The 24,238-nt window shown below is 38.5% G+C and overlaps 1 protein-coding gene across 3 annotated transcripts in view; it reads left to right on the forward strand.

Annotated features, from left to right (window-relative positions):
• atg5 (ATG5 autophagy related 5 homolog (S. cerevisiae)) overlaps positions 1–24,238 on the forward strand; it is a 190,148-nt gene that overhangs the window by 44,115 nt on the left and 121,795 nt on the right. For all 3 annotated transcript variants that reach the window (XR_009827721.1, XM_062062610.1, XM_062062609.1), the window contains exon 7: positions 7,181–7,298. Coding sequence is in view for 2 of the 3 variants with exons in the window: in XM_062062610.1 (XP_061918594.1) it covers positions 7,181–7,298 (118 nt within the window). In the remaining variant the exon portion in view is untranslated. The remainder of the gene's footprint in view (positions 1–7,180; positions 7,299–24,238) is intronic.

Here is a 24,238-nt window from a genome sequence, read left to right on the forward strand (position 1 = left end):
GTGTTCTAATGGTACAATGTGTTTGCTCATTGGCTCAGAAGGCTAATTGATGATTAGAAAACCCTTGTGCAATCATGTTCACACATCTCAAAACAGTTTAGCTCGTTACAGAAGCTACAAAACTGACCTTCCTTTGCGCAGATTGAGTTTCTGGAGCATCACATTTGTGGGGTCAATTAAACACTCAAAATGGCCAGAAAAAGAGAACTTTCATCTGAAACTCGACAGTCTATTCTTGTTCTTAGAAATGAAGGCTATTCCACAAAATTGTTTGGGTGACCCCAAACTTTTAAACGGTAGTGTATTTATGGTAAGTACTATTGGCAGTTTAACAATATCAACACATTATGTGAACTACTTCCTTATTCTCTTTTATTACATACAATTATATGATTAAAACAGAGTCAATAGTATAATATAACTAAACAAAAGCATCAACTACACTGCAAAAACTGAAATCTAAGTAAGATTAAATATCTCAAATAAGGGTGAAATTTGCTTATTTTCTGTCTGATTAGATAATTATTCTAACTAATCAGATTTTATGTTAGAGTGTTTTACTTGTTTTAAGTGTTTTGATCCTGAATGATCTCAGTAAGATATTCCAGCTTTTTGCTAAGATTTGATGACCTATATTGAGTAAAACATGCTTGAAACTAGAATATCAAGTGTTGCAAAGCTGTGTCATCAACACTCACAAGTATAAAACTACTTTTTTAAAGTAATAATTTCTTACTTCAAGCATGAAAAAAAGAAAGCATGATGCCGAGTGCATATCATTATGTCAAGATAATGGCACTAGCATTTACTTAATTTAAAAATATTTTTCAATATATTGAGCAAAAAGGCCTCTTTTTTTTCTACCAAGAAAAGTGCACTTGTTATTAGTGAGAATATTCTTATTTTAAAGGTATTTTTGGGTTCATTGAGGTTAGCTAATTTTTTTACTTGTTTTGGAAAGTCTTAACAAGCCGAATTTTCCTGTTCTATTGGCAGATAATTTTGCTTACTTCCAATAAAATACCCCTCATTTTTGTATTTTTTTTCCACTGACTTTTTGCAGTGTACTATCTACTACTTATTTTATTTCTGCATTTAAACACTTCATTGTGGTCTACACAACATGTAATGGTGGTTCTTTCGCCAATTTTTTTTCGTATATAATTTTTTACAACAAGCTGCTTTCTGACATCTAGTGATGTGCGATACCACTGATTTTCTTTACGATCTGATACCAGGTAAAATTCGGGCTGGTATCGTCGATGTCGATCCGATACTGATACTTTGTGTAAATATATAGTTTTGTATTTTCAGATAATAACGTATATACAGTACAGGCCAAAAGTTTGGACACACCGTCTCCTCATTCATTCATTTTCTTTATTTTCATGACTATTTACATTTTAGATTGTCACTGAAGGCATCAAAACTATGAATGAACACATGTAGAGTTATGTACTTAACAAAGGTGAAATCACTGAAATTATGTTTTATATTCTAGTTTCTTCAAAATAGCCACCCTTTGCTCTGATTACCGCTTTACACGCTCTTGGCATTCTCTCGATGAGCTTCAAGTCATTCTTCATTCTTCATTCTGAAATGGTTTTCACTTCAAAGGTGTCATAGTTTTGATGCCTTCAGTGACAACCTACAGTCATAGTCATGAAAATAAAGAAAATGCATTGAAATGGGAAGGTTTGTCCAAACTTTTGGCCTGTGCTGTATCTAAAAACAGTAGAAATGTAAGGAAAAAGAGCAAAAAAATTGGAATGTAATGAAAAAAGCTGACATTTTAAACTAATAATTGATACTTACTTAGTCACCTATAACACAAAGTTTTGTCTTTAAATATGTGTAATTGTTTTTAGCATTTTTTTCAATAAAAAATATCAAAATGGCCCCACCATACTTGGAAAAAGTTTAGACACCCCTGATCTAAAATCGTAGAAGCTTTAAAAATAAAAATAGAATATACTTAAAATATGAGCAAAGTTTAGTTAGTATTATTTTATTTTTTCAATTAACTAACTTATAAACAAAACCATAATAAACAACTTAAAATGTGTAACTGAACATTAATATTTTCATACAGGCAGAATTTATGATACACTAGGTTATGCAGTTACACAACCATATTATTATCATTTTTATTCAATTATTACATGGGAAATAAATAACAGTAAAAATGTAAGTCAAAAGAGCAAAAAATAGGAATGTACTGAGAAAAAGAAAAAGACATTTTTAAACTGATAATTAATAATAATATACTTAGTCACCTATAACACAACATTTTGTCTTTAAATATGTATATTTGTTTTTTGCATTTTTTTTTCAATAAAAATATCTCAAAAGAGCCCCACCATACTTGAATTTTCAGTACTTGGTGGAAAACGTTTAGACACCCCTTATCTAAAACCGTAGAAGCTTTAAAAATAAAAATAGAATATACTTAAAATATGAGCAAAGTTTAGTTAGATAATTGAACAAATTTAATAATACTAACTTATAAACTAAACCATAATAAACACCGTTAAATGTGGAACTGAACATTAATATTTTCATACAGGCAGAATTTATGATACACTAGGTTATGCAGTTACACAACCATGTTATTATTATTATTATTCAATTATTACATGGGAAATAAACAGCAAAAATGTAAGACAAAAGAGCAAAAAATCAGAATGTAAAGAGAAAAAGCTGACATTTTTAAACTAATAATTAATAATAATATACTTAGTCACCTATAACACAACATTTTGTCTTTAAATATGTTTTTTTTTTTTCTTTTTTTTTTCTTCTTCCAATAAAAAATATCAAAATAGCCCCACCATACTTCAATTTTCAGTACTTGGTGGAAAAAGTTTAGACACCCCTGATCTAAAATCATAGAAGCTTTAAAAATAAAAATAGAATATACTTAAAATATAAGAAAAGTTTAGTTAGTATTATTTAATTTTTTCAATTAACTAACTTATAAACAAAACCATAATAAACACTGTTAAATGTGTAAACAGAACATTAATATTTTCGTACAGGCAGAATTTATGATACACTAGGTTATGCAGTTACACAACCATATTATTATTATTTTTATTCAATTATTACATGGGAAATAAACAACAGCAAAAATGTAAGACAAAAGAGCAAAACATCGGAATGTAATGAGAAAAAGCTGACATTTTTAAACTAATAATTAATAATAATATACTTAGTCACCTATAACACAACATTTTGTCTTTAAATATGTATATTTGTTTTTTGCATTTTTTTTTTCCCCCCAAAAAAACATCAAAATAGCTCCACCATACTTGAATTTTCAGTACTTGGTGGAAAACGTTTAGACACCCCTGATCTAAAATCGTAGAAGCTTTAAAAATAAAAATAGAATATACTTAAAATACAAGCAAAGTTTGGTTAGTATTTTTATTTTTTTCAATTAATTAACTTATAAACAAAACCATAATAAACACCGTTAAATGTGTAACTGAACATTAATATTTTCGTACATGCAGAATTTATGATACACTAGGTTATGCAGTTACACAACCATATTATTATTATTTTTATTCAATTATTACATGGGAAATAAACGACAGCAAAAATGTAAGACAAAAGAGCAAAAAATCTAAAATGTTCTAATATTTATTAATAATATACTTTGCTAATACATAGCTGACACAACATCTGTTTTTAGCATTCTTCTAATTAAGAAAAATCAATTTTGATTGATTGATTGATTGAGACTTTTATTAGTAGGTTGCACAGTGAAGTACATATTCCGTACAATTGACCTCTAAATGGTAACACCCGAATACGTTTTTCAACTTGTTTAAGTCGGGGTCCACTTAAATTGATTCATGATACAGATATATACTATCAGATATATACTATCATCGTAATACAGTCATCACACAAGATAATCACATTGAATTATTTACATTATTTACAATCAGGGGTGTGGAGGGGGAGGAGGGGTAGGATATGGACAGCAAGTAGTGGACAGAGAGAGAGAGAGAGAGAGAGAGAGATCAGAAGGCATAAGAAAAAGTATCTGCATTTGATTGTTTACATTTGATTATTAGCATTTGATTATTAGCAATCCGGGGAGGGTGTTAGTTTAGGGTTGTAGCTGCCTGGAGGTGAACTTTTATTGCGGTTTTGAAGGAGGATAGAGATGCCCTTTCTTTTATACCTGTTGGGAGCGCATTCCACATTGATGTGGCATAGAAAGAGAATGAGTTAAGACCTTTGTTAGTTCGGAATCTGGGTTTAACGTGGTTAGTGGAGCTCCCCCTGGTGTTGTGGTTATGGCGGTCATTTACGTTAGGGAAGTAGTTTGACATGTACTTCGGTATCAGGGAGGTGTAGCGGATTTTATAGACTAGGCTGTGTATATCAGTGGTGGGGGTTAAACTATGGAATGCTCTTTACAATGAGATAAAAGACTGTAAAAATATATTCCAATTGAAAAAAATACATAAAGACAGAACAATAAGATCATACGGACAGCCATAGTGTTTACATTTTGCTTTATATTTGTTATTTTACTTATTTTTTGTCTGGTTTTGTATTTGTTTTGTATCATCCAGTGAGGTGTATATTACTTTTTTTTGTTCGGTTTGTACTTCATGAAGTTTTGCGCTTGTTGTGTTTTTTGTTTGTTTTCATTATATTTGGATGTATTTGTTTGGTTTGTATGCTATCCATTAAGTAAGACTACGTGTTATGTTGAAGGGGGCAGGAAAATATAAGACTTTCTTCATCCTGTTCCTTCTCAGGCATTGGTGTGTAAATGTGTGTTTAGTTGCTGAGGTTTAATTGTCTATTGATCAAAGATGCACATCAATGAAGGAGATAAATAAAAAATGAAATGATTATTACTTAGTGGAGCGGCTCTACACTGTGTATGAACATACACAGTTAGCTGCGAGCCGCCAATTTTAGGTCCATGGGACCAAAAAAAAGCCATCAGCCAGAGGGGAGCGGCTTTTGTGATCAGCATAGAAAGGCTTTACCTTTTTTTCCGAAATATTGGGCGCACCGATATACAGTATATAAGCCGTACCCACTTATTTTTAGGAAACATTTTTTCCCCATATATTGGCTGTACAGGACTATAAGCCACAGATGTATAAGTTACGAAATGCGTTATTTGTCATTCTTGTTTGTTGTGGGTTCACAGTGTGGCGCATATTTGTAACAGTGTTAAAGTTGTGGCTGTTGACCAAGTATGCCTTGCATTCACTTGTGTGTGTGGAAAAGCCGTAGATATTATGTGATTGGGCCGGCATGCGAAGGCAGTGCCTTTAAGGTTTATTGGCGCTCTGTACTTCTCCCTACGTCCGTGTACCACTCCGTACAGCGGCGTTTTAAAAAGTCATAAATTTTACTTTTTGAAACCGATACCCATAATTTCTGATATTACATTTTAAAACATTTATCGGCCGATAATATCTGCAGTCCGATATTATCTAGTTCAAAGTGTAGGGAAAAAAGTAGCCACTTATAGGCCAGAATTCACGCTCGTCGGCATTGGCCTATCGTAGTGGTTCTTAACCTTGTTGGAGGTACCGAACCCCACCAGTTTCATATGCGCATTCACCGAACCCTTCTTCAGTGAAAAAAAAAATGTTTTTCTTAATTTAATCTTAATTTCTAAATATTAATCATGAAATTATGTTATTATATTAAAAAATACTAATTAAGATATATTTTACAAACAGAAAGTTACAGGAATGTACACATGATCCCATGTTTACATCTCATTGTGCAACATGTGAATGTTTTAGTGGGACCTAAATGCGATATCTGAAAGGGGTACAAATTATTTCCAAAGCAGGACCCCCCACCAAGTACACAGCTCATGAAAAACCATGTTTTTTGTTATTGTCATTGTAAGTTGGCCAAAACACTTACACTACCGTTCAAAAGTTTGGGGTCACATTGAAATGTCCTTATTTTTGAAGGAAAAGCACTGTACTTTTCAATGAAGATAACTTTAAACTAGTCTTAACTTTAAAGAAATACACTCTATACATTGCTAATGTGGTAAATGACTATTCTAGCTGCAAATGTCTGGTTTTTGGTGCAATATCTACATAGGGGTATAGAGGCCCATTTCCAGCAACTATCACTCCAGTGTTCTAATGGTACAATGTGTTTGCTCAATGGCTCAGAAGGCTAATTGATGATTAGAAAACCCTTGTGCAATCATGTTCACACATCTGAAAACAGTTTAGCTCGTTACAGAAGCTACAAAACTGACCTTCCTTTGAGCAGATTGAGTTTCTGGAGCATCACATTTGTGGGGTCAATAAAAAGCTCAAAATGGCCAGAAAAAGAGAACTTTCATCTGAAACTCGACAGTCTATTCTTGTTCTTAGAAATGAAGGCTATTCCACAAAATTGTTTGGGTGACCCCAAACTTTTGAACGGTAGTGTATATTAGAAAATAATCTCATGGAAATGACTGCTGTCATTTGATTATAATAACAAAACATTTAACTTGTTATTTAGTCAGGTTTGGGACTGGCGTGCTGCTGGTGTGGCCACAGTGCATGTGCATTTCTGACGTCGCTCACATGCTGAATGCTCAAGCATATGGGAAATTAAAGGGAACATTGTTTGGGGGTATCCATAATACGCCGATAGAGAGAAGTTGTTATTTACACGATGAGTCGGGTGTGTCTTGACCTCCGCGGCGGATGCTCCGTCGAACCCTTGAGGCCGACTCACCGAACCCCTAGGGTTCGATCGAACCCAGGTTAAGAACCAGTGGGCCCCATCGTTTATTTTTTTTGATCGCCGCATCCTTCGACTTACGTAAAGTTGACAAATTGACTCAAACCTGGTTTTGTTCATGTGCGTCATCGCTTGACTGCCTTGTGGAAGAAGCACAAGGGATGAGAGAAGCTGCAAAGAAAGAGAAGCTTCATCACTTATTTACACGCGGCTACTACTTCATGGAATACACTTTGCACAACGCAATGAGAGTAAACACAATGCCGACACAATAACGCTCACTGAGACATATTTACTGAGAAACATGTTTATTATTGTGCTTGTAGTTAGAAAAATAGTATGAATATATTGCTGTTACACACAAATACTAATATCTGGATTATTATTATTAATCGGTGCTGTACATTGCATTTACTGAGCCCTTCATTTGTTGCAGACGACAAGCGACCGGCCCTTCATCCAGAAACTGTTCCGTCCCATTTCCCCTGAAGGCAACGCTCACACGTTCTGTGACCTGCTGAAAGAGATGTACGCCGCTGCGATACCTGTTCACGGTATGGAACACACGTGCACTTCTTTGAGCAATGATAGAAACGCTGTAACTGACAGTAGTAACACCAGGCAAACCTCAGCTTCTTGCACTCCACCACACGGGGCGCTATAGAGGCCCTCTGTCGCCTACGACTCATTTTGGCAAAGGGGCCACATAAACCATACTTGCCAACCCTCCCGTTTTTAGCGGGAGACTCCCGGTATTCAGCGCCTCTCCCGATAACCTCCCGGCAGAAATTTTCTCCCGACAAACTCCCGGTATTCAGCCGGAGCTGGAGGCCACGCCCCCTCCAGCTCAATGCGGACCTGAGTGGAGACAGCCTGTTCTCACGTCCGCTTTCCCACAATATAAACAGCTTGCCTGCCCAATGACGTCATAACTGTAGAATGATCGAGGGCGAGTTCTTGGTTTCTTATGTGGGTTTATTGTTAGGCAGTTTCATTAACGTCCTCCCAGCACGGTAACAACACACAACAGCAGCAGTCACGTTTAGTCTACCGTAAAGCAGTTCGTCTGCTGTAAACAGCAATGTTGTGACACCTGTTATATATATATATATATATATATATATATATATATATATAGCTAGAATTCACTGAAAGTCAAGTATTTCATACATATGTATATATATATATATATATATATATATATATATATATATATATATACATATATATGAAATACTTGAGTTGGTGAATTCTAGCTTAAATATATTCCCCTCTTAACCACGCCCCACCCCCGACCACGCCCCCCGACCCCCGACCCCCCACCTCCCGGTATCGGAGGTCTCAAGGTTGGCAAGTATGACATAAACCCTTATTCAATGTCAAGTGGGCTTGGGCCAGACCACAACAATCATGACATAATCCATGTTTTCTTCGTTTTCATGCAAAGAATTACAAGAACTTTAAGGGAAACTGCACTTTTTTGGGGACTTCTAACTTTGGAACCTTTAATTTGCAATCCAAGCATCTGTGTCAAGCTCACATATGTTTTCTTTTGTTTTTAAGCATTCTAAATTGTAAATAAACGCTAGCAAAAGTCAGCTAACAACGGAAGTAAGGAGAGTCGTTCTATTCTGCTTATACAGCACTCTAAAAACATCCAAAATCCTCCATAACTGTTTTATATACACACTGTAAGTACAAAACCCAAAAGCAGTGAAGTTGGCACGTTGTGTAAATGGTAAATAAAAAGAGAATACAATGATTTGCAAATAGACTGCAAAGACAAGATATGTAATGTTCCAAATGGAAAACTTCGTTATTTTTTGCAAATGTTAGCTCATTTGGAATTTGATGCCTGCAACATGTTTCAAAAAAGCTGGCACTAGTGGTAATAAAGACTGAGAAAGTTGAGGAATGCTCATCAAACACTTTTTTTGGAACATCCCACAGGTGAACAGGCTAATTGGGAACAGGTGGGTGCCATGATTGGGTATAAAATCAGCTTCCATGAAATGCTCAGTCATTCACAAACCAGGATGGGGCGAGGGTCACCACTTTGTCAACAAATGCGCGAGCAAATTGTTCAACAGTTTAAGAGCAACATTTCTCAACGAACTATTGCAAGGAATTTAGAGATTTCCCCATCTACGGTCCGTAATATCATCAAAAGGATCAGAGAATTTAGAGAAATCACTGCACGTATTCACTGCACATTATATGCCTGTGACCTTCGATCCCTCAGGCAGTGCCTTTAAGGTTTATTGGCGCTCTGTGCTTCTCCCTACGTCCGTGTACCACTCCGTACAGCGGCGTTTTAAAAAGTCATACATTTTACTTTTTGAAACCGATTCCGATCATTTCTGATATCACATTTTAAAGCATTTATCGGCCGATAATATCGGCAGTCCGATATTATTGGACATCTCTAGTTAAAGTATGCCATTCACTTTCAATTTTGACAGAAACCTTAAAATTATCTGATCATACCAATTATTATATTATTAGATACCGTGTAGCAAAAATATTTTGTAAAGATAAAAATAAATAGTTAAATATCTAACTTTGCTTACCTTTTCAAAGGAAGTTATCCATCAGTTTGTACATTAAAACTAGAGATGTCCGATAATATCGGACTGCCGATATTATTGGCCGATAAATGCTTTAAAATGTAGTATTGGAAATTATCGGTATCGGTTTCAAAAAGTACAATTTATGACTTTTTAAAACGCCGCTGTACGGAGTGGTACACGGACGTAGGGAGAAGTACAGAGCAGTTGCGTCTCCCAGTCATACTTGCCAACCCTCCCGATTTTCCCGGGAGACTCCCGAATTTCAGTGCCCCTCCCGAAAATCTCCCGGGGCAACCATTCTCCCGAATTTCTCCCGATTTCCACCCAGACAACAATATTTGGGGCGTGCCTTAAAGGCACTGCCTTTGCGAGCCGGCCCAATCACATAATATCTACGGCTTTTCACCCACACAAGTGAATGCAAGCATACTTGGTCAACAGCCATACAGGTCACACTGAGGGTGTCCGTATAAACAACTTTAACACTGTTACAAATATGCGCCACACTGTTAACCCACACCAAACAAGAATGACAAACACATTTCGGGAGAACATCCGCACCGTAACACAACATGAACACAACAGAACAAATACCCAGAACCCCTTGCAGCACTAACTCTTCCGGGACGCTACAATAAACACCCCCCGCTACCCCCTACCCGCTCCACCTCAACCCCGCCCACCTCAACCTCCTCATGCTCTCTCAGGGAGAGCATGTCCCAAATTCCAAGCTGCTGTTTTGAGGCATGTTAAAAAAAATAATGCACTTTGTGACTTCAATAATAAATATGGCAGTGCCATGTTGGCATTTTTTTCCATAACTTGAGTTGATTTATTTTGGAAAACCTTGTTACATTGTTTAATGCATCCAGTGGGGCATCACAACAAAATTAGGCATAACAATGTGTTAATACCACGACTGTATATATCGGTATCGGTTGATATCGGAATCGGTAGTTAAGAGTTGGACAATATCGGAATATCGGATATCGGCAAAAAAGACATTATCGGACATCTCTAATTAAAACATTTAATTATCAAATGCATAGGCAATTGTGCAATAATATCATGAGGTGATTATACGTTTACATGACTGCTGTCAAATTATATTTTTACAATATGATGAATCACACTTGAATTTCGAATTATCATTATTTTTCTATATTTTAAATTTTTTGTCCTGTCCAGCTACTCAGGCAAATCATATAGTTCAGTGGTCCCCAACCACCGATTGGTACCGGGCCGCACAAGAAATAAAAAAAAAAAAAAAAAAAATTTTTTTTGTTTTTTTTGTTTAATTAAATCAACATAAAAAACACAATATATACATTATATATCAATATAGATCAATACAGTCTGCAGGGATACAGTCCGTAAGCACACAGGATTGTATTTCTTTATAAAAATAAAAAAAACTTTTTTTTTTTTTTTTTAATTTCACCCCTCCCCCTCGGTCCGTGGGACAAATTTTCAAGCGTTGACCGGTCCGCAGCTACAAAAAGGTTGGGGACCACTGATATAGTTGATGTAGATGCCCATATCGGCTGTACAAATTTACTTTTACAAAAGAGAAGTGTTGCCTTCTCTTGTTGCCTTATTTGTATTTGACTTTATTAAATGTATTTATATTATTATTTGGTGCAGTCGGGCCGCAGCAGGAGGGGATAGAAAGAGGAAAAAAAGGAAGACAGAGGGGGAAATTGTGGGGACAAGAGGGGGATAAGACAGAGAGACAACAGCAAACACAACAATAACAACAAAAATAAAAATAAAACAACATCAGCAAATAGGATATGTGCAAATATGATGGTAAAAGTGATAGCAAAGAAGCAGTTAGTGAATAAATAATAATACAAAAATGACAATGAACATTATTACACTATAAATGGAGTAATACAAATACCAGTAGAAATAGCACTATTGATAATGAATAATAACAATAATTACCTCTATTATCAACAATACAATTGTTCAAATGCAACAATGCATACATGTAATGATAACTTGATATACAAAATAAAGCAGATACATGGAGGGGAAGAAAGAGAAGCCAACTATATTAACCTTGTAGATTGTTATAGTAACAATGATCATGATTAATCACAGGTTATTAACCACATTTATCATTTAAATTGATTTAAAAAAAGCCATCACTGTGTTGTGGCCCTCAATGAAGACGAGTTTGATACCCTCGGCTTACGTCATCACAACATCCGGTTTCGGCGGCGCTGTTCAAATCTGATCTTTTCGCATCAGATTCAGGCCACATCAGAAGGTAGGCTGAATCTGATTGGAATCAAATCTTTTCACATGTGACTGCAGTCTAAAGGGAAATGAGTCCTGAATTCGACTTTTTCGTCATTTTTGGGCAAGCGACGTCATTTGCGTGCGCGGGGAAAGACGCAGCCGGCCAGCGGAAGTGGATACGTCATCACAACATTCGGTTTCGGTAAGCAAAGTTTTTTTCCGGCGTCCAAATCTTTGGTGCATTGGTCAAATTATAGGCTATATTTAATATATGAAGATACACTATATTGCCAAAAGTATTTGGCCACCCATCCAAATGATGAGAATCAGGTGTCCTAATCACTTGGCCCAGTGTATAAAATCAGCGGACCGGTACTTTTTTAGAGGCGGTATAGTACCGAATATGATTCATTAGTATCGCGGCACTATACCACTACCAGTATACCGTACAACATTAATTCATACATTATATTACCGTAATTTCCGGACTATAAGCCGCACCTGACTATAAGCCGCACCAGCTAAATTTAGGGGAAAATACAGATTGCTCCATATATAAGCCGCACCCGACTATAAGCCGCAGGGTTTTGATGTGTAATTACCGTAGTATGTAGGGGTTCCTGCTACCACGGAGGGGATTGTCGGGACAGAGATGACTGTTTGGGAACGCAAAGCGTCCCATTTATTAACAATAAATCTTTCAATCATTCAATCAAACTTTCACATCTTTGACATGGCGAACAGCATTCGTGCAGAGTACAAATAATACAACGGTGCAAAGTAATACAAAGTGCTCGCCTGTACGTTATCAAAATAACCAGCCTACCAGTCAGTCTTTAATCATTGTGTCATCGTCTTCCTCCTGCGTACTAAAACCATCGAAATCCTCTTCGTCGGTGTCGGAGAAGAACAGGCCGTAAATAAGCCGCACCCTTGTATAAGCCGCAGGGACCAGAACGAGGGGAAAAAGTAGCGGCTTATAGTCCGGAAATTACGGTACTTTAATTTGTTTTCACGTTAAAAAAACAAAACACATTTTTAAGGTGTGACGGCTTTTGTTTTGCTGCGGTGGGTCGCTACGATCAATTAAGGGGAAACCCGGAGAGGCGCGGAGCAATGTTCCCTCTAATTGTTCATGTGTGTGAGCAAACGCAAAAACTCCCTGAGCATTCAGTGGAGCCCACGTGAGCAACATCAGACGTGCACACTGTGGCTACACCAGCAGCACACCTGTCCCAAACCTGACCAAATAACAAGTTCAATCTCCATCCATCCATCCATTTTCTACCGCTTGTCCCTTTCGGGGTCGCTGGAGCCTATCTCAGCTGCATTCGGGCGGAAGGCAGGGTACACCCTGGACAAGTCACCACCTCATCGCAGGGCCAACACAGATAGACAGACATTCTCTTATAATTATAATCAAATGACAGCAGTCATTTCCATGAGATGATTTTCTAACATAAGTGTTTAGGCCCACTTACAATGACGACAACAAAAAATATTGTTTTTCATGAACTGTGTACTTGTATTGTTTGTCTGGGTGGAGGTCCTGCTTTGGAAATAGTTTGTACCCCTTTCAGACATTGCATTTAGTTCCCATTAAAACATTCACATGTTGCACAATGAGATGTAAGCAGGTGATCATGTGTACATTCCTGCAACTTCCTGTTTGTAAAAAATATATTTTTATTAGTATTTATTTAATATACTAACAGCCTTACATGATTAATATTTATAAATTAAGATTCCTAATAAATGACACTAGAATAAGCACACATTTGATTTGTAAATCATAGTGTAACGACCTGGAATGACACTTTACAAGGATGTGATTTTTCCGTCTAAAGTCGGAATTCCGTCTTTTTTGATCTCGGGAATAAAAATAATTATCTCCCGTTTTTCTGTTTTTTTTTCCGACCCTAAATCAAGATTCGAGACGTAGTTAATATTACGCCGTAGTTGATTGGTCGATATGTTCCTTGTGACCAATCAGGACATCTGTTATGAATGATGACGTTAATAACGTCATCATTCATAATGGTTATTACGGCCATTTTCCATATGTAAACGATGTCGGTTCTCGAGAGAAAGGACGCTTTACGAGTAAAAGAAATTGATAAACATGTCAAAAATAAGTTTCGATGAGACTGGATGGAAAGGGAAATCACTGATACTGTTGGGAAGAAGGAAGTTACAACTTTGTTCGGTGATTTTATTCGGAAAATCGATCGTCCCGAAAAGGTTTTGTGCATGTGGTGTAATGATCATATTGACTATGGATCACGAGGTTTCAAGGTTTTGGAAGTACATGCGAAACGCCAAAAACATATGAAACAACTTGAAGCAAGGAAAACGAACTTTTCACTCGCTGGTACTTTTGGATGTCAACCGAAAGTGAGCAAACCTTACGGACTTCATCCTTTGTTTACATCGACAACTGCCGTAGACATCGAGAGGAAAGATCCACCCAAACAACCCACTTCAGTTGCAGACAGGGTTGTTAATAATGAGGTAAGCTAAAAAAATATTTGCTTGCGAAATACACATGTTTGTTTTAAATATTAACCAATTATTGCTTTGCGAAATATAAATGGGTTTTTCTAAAAATAAAAAGCCACGTGAAAATATATTATGAATAAGGCTGCAGCTAACGATTATTTTTCTATCGATTAATCTATAGATTATTTTTTTTCGATTAATCGGTTAATCTATAGATTATTTTTTTCGATTAATCTATAGATTATTTTTCCTTTTACCGATTATTTTTTTATTCAAAATTAAGATGAAAAAATAAATGTAGGCCCGTTTTTTCAAAAGGCATGGCTTTTATTTACAAACAAAAAGAAGTATGGCCACTCAGTCAACATTGACAACAACATGACTAAATATTCTGTAACAATGTAAACATTTAAAACTTTTAACATTTAACAAAATTAAAAGTAGCTTATTTGCTTTTTAATGTGCAAATATAAAAGTCAACATCCAGTGCAAATCTTAATATTCTGCAATAGTGTAAGCATTTCAAAAGTAAAAGTATTGCTTATTTTGCTTTAAAATGTGCAAAAATAAAGATAAACATCCAATACAAAAAAGTGCAAAACGAAATATTCTGTAACAACAGTGTAAACATTTCAACAAAAGTGAAAGTATTGCTTATTTGCTAAAATGTGCAAAAATAAAGATAAACATCCAATACAAAAAAGTGCCAATCTAAATATTATGGAGCACTGTAAACATTAAGTATTGCTTTTAAAATGTGCAAAATAAACATCCAGTCCAACACAGTACACAATAACCAATTCTACTCATTCCAGTGAGTGTCTAACAGTTGTAATGAAGAAAGGTTAGCATGTCTACATTCTTTGGTTCTTTTCTTGTTTACAATATTCCCAGCATCTGAAAATAGGCGCTCAGAAGGGGTCGATGTGGCTGGAACTGAGAGCTAATTAGCCTTCACCTCAAGCCAGGATTGCGAGTGAGCTGAGCTGCAGTTTAAGTTTCTAGAAGGTCAACGGGCTCATAGTGATGTTACTAGTAGTTGACTGGGAGGTGTTTATTATCATTTGGGGAGAGTCCGCTGCCTGATGCTCACCTGCTAAACACCTATCTGCTCCACGCTGAAGCGCTGACTACATGCGCTCTGAATACGCACTGCTGATTGGCTGATAATGCTTCGTGTGTACCAATCAGATGGTTGTGTGGGTGGGACAATGCTGCGTGTGTACCAATCAGATGGTTGTGTGGGTGGGACAACGCTGCGTGCTGAGACAGAGGCAGACGGAGCAAAGCAGCTTGTTAAGACTTTAGCTTTAGCTTAGAAACTCGTTCGGTACACCCCCGTACCGAACCGAAAGCCCCGTACCGAAACGGTTCAATACAAAACACGTACCGTTACACCCCTAGCAGATACAAATGACACATTCATGTTTTTGTGTAATGATGACAACGTATGCTCGCGCGGACGATTGACTAGTTGATGGTTTTCTTTTCAAATGTTCGTTCATAGCCGTTGTGCTGCTATGATAGGCCATTTCCGCTCGACACAGTGTGCATACAACAACATTATTAGGCCGTTTATTGAAATACTCCCACACTTTTGACCACTTTTGGCATGATTTTCCCCCCTCGCTCGCACCGCTCGCATCGTCTTCTTTGATCGTCTGCTTTGCGCTTCGCCATGACGGTAGTGTGACGTCATTATGCGACGCGTCGACGCACAAAAACGGCGTCGACGTATTTACGTAACCGATGACGTCGACTACGTCGATGCGTCGTTTCAGCCTTAATTATGAAATTACAGAAATTCAAAGAGTCGCATTATTGATTCCAGTTAACAATTTATTTGAAATACATTTGCATATAATACTATTTTGTAATATTAAGTTCTTATGTAGTCTTTTGAAACTATTGTCAGTGGTGTAACAATCTTGAAGGTAAATATTTTCACACTTGTTTCATGCAATATGTCAGTGTCCTCACATTATTATTATTTCCTATTTTCAAATATGAGTAAACAATACTAAACATGTTTAATTATTTTCATAAATGTATATCCTATTTTGGCGAAAATAATTAAATGTTTACACTGATCAATGTGACACCTGTGGTTGTGAAATGAACACAAGATGTAAATATTAGTGACTAAATACTGTTGGGACTGAACCATATACAGTGATTCATTAGGATAATTGGGTTATGTATGTTCTATTAATGATGTTTTCATGTCTTTAAACACTAAAATATTTTCTTCAAATGGTGCTGTCTTTGTTAATTTTAGCATGTTAAATTGGTGAAAAACCAGGAGGCTTCGGGGGCCGTTGCCCCCCTTGTCCCCCCACCAGGAGACCTGGCTGGGGGCCTTCCGGAAATGTTTTCAGTCTTTTTCATTGTGGTCAAATCACATGCCTGACTTTATGTGTGGTGTTGGAGTTGTCCGACTTTTCGTGTGGCTGTAAACGCATCACTGGCTAAGTGCCATATGTGCATGTGTTGGCACAAGTGAGAAAGAGCGAGCGGCTGCTGTTGATATAACAAAGTTGCTTTTGGTCTGGTTTGTACTGCAGAAAATGACCACTTTTGCTAGATATAATTTTTTTTACTAATGTTTTGGTGATGTGTTTATGGCCGACAATAAAGAGTTTTGCTCAGTAAAGTGATGGATGGAATTAATGTCCTCAAAGCATCTCGACAGACGTTACAATATTTGAACAACGATGACGAAAACTGTTTTTTCTGTCGTGTCCATGTGTCGAAAATTGTTATGCGCCTATTTTTTTATTTGATTTTGGGCGGGGCATAGAATTGCCGTGCGCCGAGGACGCTTGAGCAGTGCGCAATTGCACAGGCGCGCACCTTAGAGGGAACGTTGGCGCGGAGCCTTTAGGAGTCCTGTCCGTTTGAGTAGAGTGCATGAATACACTCAGTGTATGCTGTCCATGAGGAGGAGGAGAGAGTGTGGCCTAATCAGAGATGCGAGGAACAGTCAAAACACACGCAGGAAGTAGATAAGTACACAATGGAGCGTCAGGACAGACGACCCGCAGGAGACTCACCTGCTCGCTGGAGACACCCCCGCTGTCTGTCTACCTACCTGTCCTTCTCATTCCCTCTCATGACCTCAACGTGCACGTGTATGATAATTGTTGACGCCGTCTTCAGAGCTCCAAACTGTGCAATCCAGATGTTCCCCTATCAGATGTTAGGGATGCCATCTTGTTTTTGTGCGTCTCTCTTTCTCTCTCTGATCCAAGAGCTGGTCTTCCTCTTTGAAGGTCTCCGTGGTTCCTCTCAGGTGTAATCTTCAGCCGTCTTTCATGTCTTTCACGAGACGCCGGCCTGCCTGGCTGATCAAGGTGAAAGTGGTCTTTTGTGTCTTGGACTGTTTGCTCTCGGCCGCTTCCTCGTCTGGCAGATGAGTGCGCTGATAGCGCGGGATTATGGCGGCGTGTTTGGAGTGGAGGAAGGGGGTCGTGTGCTGGGTTTGGCTGCTGCTGTTGTTCAGAAGTTCAGGCCCCAACATCAGAAAACGTGTCAAAAAAATAGATTTTTGATTGAATCACGATTTTTATTTTTACGATTCTTAATTGATAGAAAAATCGAAAATCTCTTTTTTTCTTATATTTTAGACAAATCATATCGTTGATGTACAAACCCCGTTTCCATATGAGTTGGGAAATTGTGTTAGATGTAAATATAAACGGAATACAATGATTTGAAAATAATTTTCAACCCATATTCAGTTGAATATGCTACAAATACAACATATTTGATCAAACTGATAAACTTTTTTTTTTTTTGTTGCAAATAATCATTAACTTTAGAATTTGATGCCAGCCACAAGTGACAAAGAAGTTGGGAAAGGGCATGTTCACCACTGTGTTACATGGCCTTTTCTTTTAACAACATTTTAGGCTTCATAATGCGCCACACATTTTCAATGGGAGACAGGTCTGGACTACAGGCAGGCCAGTCTAGTACCCGCACTCTTTTACTATGAAGCCACGTTGATGTAACACGTGGCTTGGCATTGTCTTGCTGAAATAAGCAGGGGCGTCCATGGTAACGTTGCTTGGATGGCAACATATGTTGCTCCAAAACCTGTATGTACCTTTCAGCATTAATGGTGCCTTCACAGATGTGTAAGTTACCCATGTCTTGGGCACTAATACACCCCCATACCATCACACATGCTGGCTTTTCAACTTTGCGCCTATAACAATCCAGATGGTTCTTTTCCTCTTTGGTCCAGAGGACACAACATCCACAGTTTCCAAAAACAATTTGAAATGTGGACTCGTCAGACCACAGAACACTTTTCCACTTTGTATCAGTCCATCTTAGATGAGCTCAGGCTCAACGAAGCCGACGACGTTTCTGGGTGTTGTTGATAAACGGTTTCGCCTTGCATAGGAGAGTTTTAACTTGCACTTACAGATGTAGCGACCAACTGTAGTTACTGACAGTAGGTTTCTGAAGTGTTCCTGAGCCCATGTGGTGATATCCCTTACACACTGATGTCGCTTGTTGATTCAGTACAGCCTGAGGGATCGAAGGTCACTGGCTTAGCTGCTTACGTGCAGTGATTTCTCCAGATTCTCTGAACCCTTTGATGATATTACGGACCGTAGATGGTGAAATCCCTAAATTCCTTGCAATAGCTGGTTGAGAAAGTTTTTTCTTAAACTGTTCAACAATTTGCTCAGGCATTTGTTGACAAAGTGGTGACCCTCACCCCATCCTTGTTTGTGAATGACTGAGCATTTCATGGAATCTACTTTTATACCCAATCATGGCACCCACCTGTTCCCAATTAGCCTGTTCACCTGTGGGATGTTCCAAATAAGTGTTTGATGAGCATTCCTCAACTTTATCAGTATTTATTGCCACCTTTCCCAACTTCTTTGTCACGTGTTGCTGGCATCAAATTCTAAAGTTAATGATTATTTGAAAAAAAAAAAAAAAATTCAGTTTGAACATCAAATATGTTGTCTTTGTAGCATATTCAACTGAATATGGGTTGACAATTATTTGCAAATCATTGTATGCCGTTTATATTTACATCTAACACAATTTCCCAACTCATATGGAAACGGGGTTTGTAAATGTGCGCATCTGCCGTATAGATTTGCTTTAGAAAAGAAAAGTGTTGGATACTCGTCTTGTTGCCTTATTTGTATTTGACTTTATTAAATGTTTGGTTAGCATGTTGTTAAACAAAACCTGTTTTCTTTTAAGTAAAAAAGCTGTTTGTCTAGATCAGGGGTTGTGGAAGTCGCTTACTATCCGTTCCACTATTACACACGGCACAAGAGCCAAGCTTGCCGTTTTTAACAATGATTTAATGTCCATAGAATTTTCTCACACTTTTCTCTCCAGCAGGACGTGACTTTTCAGCCACAACCGTATCCTCTCTTGCCCCTGCTCTCGGCCGCTTACTGTTAAAGACAACAGATGATTAGATTAACACGTGCCACCTGTGAAATCTAATCACTTGCCAGCCGTGTCTCGCCATCAGCACATGCCCCGCCCCTATCCGATGGTGCTCGTCCTCAGGACCATAGACAGCGACGGTGACCTTTGCTCCTCCATGCGCGCTGGCCACACCTCCCTCCACAGGGGTATTGGACCAAAAATACAAAAAACAAATCTGCCTTGTTTGTGTTTGACTTTATTAAAGGCCTACTGAAAGCCACTACTACCGACCACGCAGTCTGATAGTTTATATATCAATGATGAAATCTTAACATTGCAACACATGCCAATACGGCTGGGTTAACTTATAAAGTGCAATTTTAAATTTCCCGCTATACTTCCGGTTGGAAACGTCTATGTATGATGATGTATGCGCGTGACGTCACGACGACAACAGAAGTATTCGTACCCAATGTGTCACCATACAAACTGCTCTGTTTTCATCGAACAATTCCACAGTATTCTGGACATCTGTGTTGGTGAATCTTTTGCAATTTGTTTAATGAACAATGGAGATTGCAAAGAAGAAAGTTGTAGGTGGGATCGGTGTATTAGCGGCCGGCTGTAGCAACACAACAAAGAGTACTTACTTGGATAGCAGACGCCTAGCCGATGCTAGCCGCCAACCGCACGGATGATCGGGTGAAGTCCTTCGTCGCGCCGTCGATCGCTGGAACGCAGGTGAGCACGGGTGTTGATGAGCAGATGAGGGCTGTCTGGCGTAGGTGGAGCGCTAATGTTTTTATCATAGCTCTGTGAGGTCCGGTTGCTAAGTTGCTAAGTTAGCTTCAGCGTCGTCAGCAACAGCATTGTTAAGCTTTGCCAGGCTGAGAATTATTAACCGTGTAGTTACATGTCCATGGTTTAATAGTATTGTTGATCTTCTGTCTATCCTTCCAGTCAGGGATTTATTTATTTTGTTTCTATCTGCATTTGAGCCAGATGCTATCACGTTAGCTCCGTAGCTAAAGAGCTTCGCTGATGTATTGTCATAGAGATAAAAGTCACTGTGAATGTCCATTTCGCGTTCTCGACTCTCATTTTCAAGAGGATATAGTATCCGAGGTGGTTTAAAATACAAATCCGTGATCCACAATAGAAAAAGGATAGTATGTGGAATCCAATGAGCCAGCTTGTACCTAAGTTACAGTCAGAGCGAAAAAAGATACACCCTGCACTGCCTCTCTAGTTCTTCACTCTAACGTTTCTCATCCACGAATCTTTCATCCTCGCTCTAATTAATGGGGTAATCGTCGCTTTCTCGGTCTGAATCTCTCTCGCTTCTTTGTAAACAACGGGGAATTGTGAGGAATCCTACCTCCTGTGACGTCACGCTACTTCCGGTACAGGCAAGGCTTTTTTTTTATCAGCGACCAAAAGTTGCGAACTTTATCGTCGTTGTTCTATACTAAATCCTTTCAGCAAAAATATGGCAATATCGCGAAATGATCAAGTATGACACAGTATTTTACTTTATTAAATGTTTTGCTGCGTCACAGTCCACATAACTATGGCGGGTTGAAGGACCGCCAAAATTAGTAGGACAAAACGGCGCTCACCAAATACTCTCATCAGTGAAGCATATTAAAAAGTGGACTTTATAACATATATGAAGGTTTGTGTCGTGTTTGTCCTCCTACAGAAACAATATTCAAATAAAAAAATATATTTCCCCACCTTTTTTTTTTCCTTTTCATACATTTTTCTCAAGAGCCGCGTGTTGCTGATCCCTGGTCTAGGCTCTATTTTATTGGGGAATGTACAAAACCAGTGAAGTTGTCACGTGTAAATGGTAAATAAAAAGAGAATACAATGATTTGCAAATCCTTTTCAACTTATATTCAATTGAATAGACTGCAAAGACAAGATATTTCAATGTTCGAACTGCAAAACGTTGTTATTTTTTACAAATATTAGCTCATTTGGAATTTGGTGCCTGCAACATATTTCAAAAAAGCTGGCACAAGTGGCAAAAAAGACTGAGAAAGTTGAGGAATGCTCATCAAACACTTATTTGGAAAATCACACAGGTGAACAGGCTAATTGGGAACAGGTGGGTGCCATGATTGGGTATAAAAGCAGCTTCCATGAAATGCTCAGTCATTCACAAACAAGGATGGGGCGAGGGTCACCACTTTGTCAACAAATGCCTGAACAAATTGTCCCAACGGTTTAAGAACAACATTTCTCAACAAGCTATTGCAAGGAATTTAGGGATTTCACCATTTACGGCCCGTAATATCATCAAAAGGTTCAGAGAATCTGGAGAAATCACTGCACATAAGCATCATGCCCGTGACCTTGGATCCCTCAGGCGGTACTGCATGAAAACGCGACATCAGTGTGTAAAGGATATCACCACATGGGCTCAGGAACACTTCAGAAAACCACTGTCAGTAACTACAGTTGGTCGCTACTTCTGTAAGTGCAATTTAAAACTCTACTATGCAAAGCGAAAGCCATTTATCAACAACACCCAGAAACGCCGCCGGCTTCGCTGGGCCCGAGCTCATCTAAGATGGACTGATGCAAAGTGGAAAAGTGTTCTGTGGTCTGACGAGTCCATATTTCAAATTGTTTTTGGAAACTGTGGACGTCGTGTCTTATGCAACAAAGAGGTAAAGAACCATCCGGAATGTTCTAGGCGCAAACTTGAAAAGCCAGCGTCTGGGTGTGCCATTAAAGGCCTACTTAAATGAATTTTATTTATTTAAACGGGAATAGCAGATCCATTCTATGTGTCATACTTGATCATTTTGCGATATTGCCATATTTTTGCTGAAAGGATTTAGTATAGAACAACGTCGATAAAGTTCGCAACTTTTGGTCTCTGATAAAAAAAAGCCTTGCCCCTACCGGAAGTAGCGTGACGTTGTCAGTTGTTCACTCCCTCATATTTTCCTATTGTTTTCAACGCAGCTAGAGCGATTCGGACCATTACCCCATTAATTTGAGCGAGGATGAAAGATTTGTGGACGAGGAACGTTAGAGTGACGGACTAGAATGCAGTGAAATACATATTTTTTTTCGCTCTGACCGTAACTTAGGTACAAGCTGGCTCATTGGATTCCACACTCTCTCCTTTTTCTATTGTGGATCACGGATTTGTATTTTAAACCACCTCGGATACTATATCCTCTTGAAAATGAGAGTCGAGAACGCGAAATGGACATTCAGTGCCTTTTATCTCCACGACAATACATCGGCGAAACGCTTTAGCTACGAGCTAACGTGATAGCATCGTGCTTTAACTGCATATAGAAACAAAAAAAATAAACCCCTGACTGGAAGGATAGATAGAAAATCAACAATACTATTAAACCGTGGACATGTAAATACACGGTTAATGCTTTCCAGGCTGGCGAAGGTTAACAATGCTGTGCTAACGACGCCATTGACGCTAACTTAGCAACCGGACCGCACAGAGCTATGCTAAAAACATTAGCTCTCCACCGACGCCAGCCAGCCCTCATCTGCTCATCAACACCCGTGCTCACCTGCGTTCCAGCGATCGGCGGAAGGACGAAGGACTTCACCCGATGCGTTTGGCGGCCCGGAGACGTAGGAAGTCAAGGTGAGGTCGCCGGCTAGCGCGTCTGCTCTCCAACAAAGTCCTCCTGGTTGTGTTGCTGTAGTCCGCTGCTAATACACCGATCCCACCTACAACTGTCTTCTTTGCAGCCTTCATTGTTCATTAAACAAATTGCAAAAGATGTCCAGAATACTGTGGAATTATGAAATGAAAACAGAGCTTTTTGTATAGGATTCTACGGGGTACCATAACTTCCGTTAAACTGACTTCGTCACGCGCATACGTCATCATACCGCGACGTTTCAGCCGGATATTTCCCGGAAAATTTTTAATGTCACTTTATAAGTTGACCCGGCCGTATTGGCATGTGTTGCAATGTTAAGATTTCATCATTGATATATAAACTATCAGACTGCGTGGTCGGTAGTAGTGGGTTTCAGTAGGCCTTTAAATTCCGAGCTAATGATTATTTGCAAAAAAAAAATAAGTTTCTCAATTCAAATAATAAATATATTGTCTTTGCAGTCTATTCAATTGAATACAAGTTGAAAAGGATTTGCAAATCATTGTATTCTCTTTTTATTTACTAATTACACAACGTGCCAACTTCTTTGGTTTTGGGTTTTGTAGTTAGTCATAGAACCGGCACCCAATTTTAGTATTGGTTTTTAAATGGCACTTTGGTTTGAATCGATTTTGAATCGAATAGTCCCCCCAAGAATCGACTTGTTTGGTGCCCCTTTGTGATCTCTCACACATCAAATGCGTGTGTTGTGTCTGACGGGGGGCGGAGGGATGGAGTTTGACCTCAAACTTTCTGCAATCTATCAGCCGGCCGGAAGAGGAACAGTAGGGGATTCCCGGTCTGATGTTCCCAGCGCGCACCAGGTGTGTCGTTGAGCAACATTTTTTTTTCCATGACACATTTCAAGCAATTCTTGTAAGCGCACATGTGGAGCCAACTTTGATTATTTTTGTCTTGTTGTGTTGGAAAAAGCAGAGGAAACCCCCACCCCCCCTCACCCCCCCCGCATGGCTCCGCCCTCCGCCGTGAGTGGCCGATGCGCTCAGAGTCACGCTGACGGGATGTGTTCGTGGTCGTGTGTGTTCTCGCCATCGGTGTCCGGGTTAATCATCTGATTGGAGGCGATTGCCCGCGTCACGTTCTCTGACC

Source organism: Entelurus aequoreus, linkage group LG11 (assembly GCF_033978785.1).
Source record: "Entelurus aequoreus isolate RoL-2023_Sb linkage group LG11, RoL_Eaeq_v1.1, whole genome shotgun sequence".
In the NCBI taxonomy this organism is placed as follows: Eukaryota; Metazoa; Chordata; class Actinopteri; order Syngnathiformes; family Syngnathidae; genus Entelurus; species Entelurus aequoreus.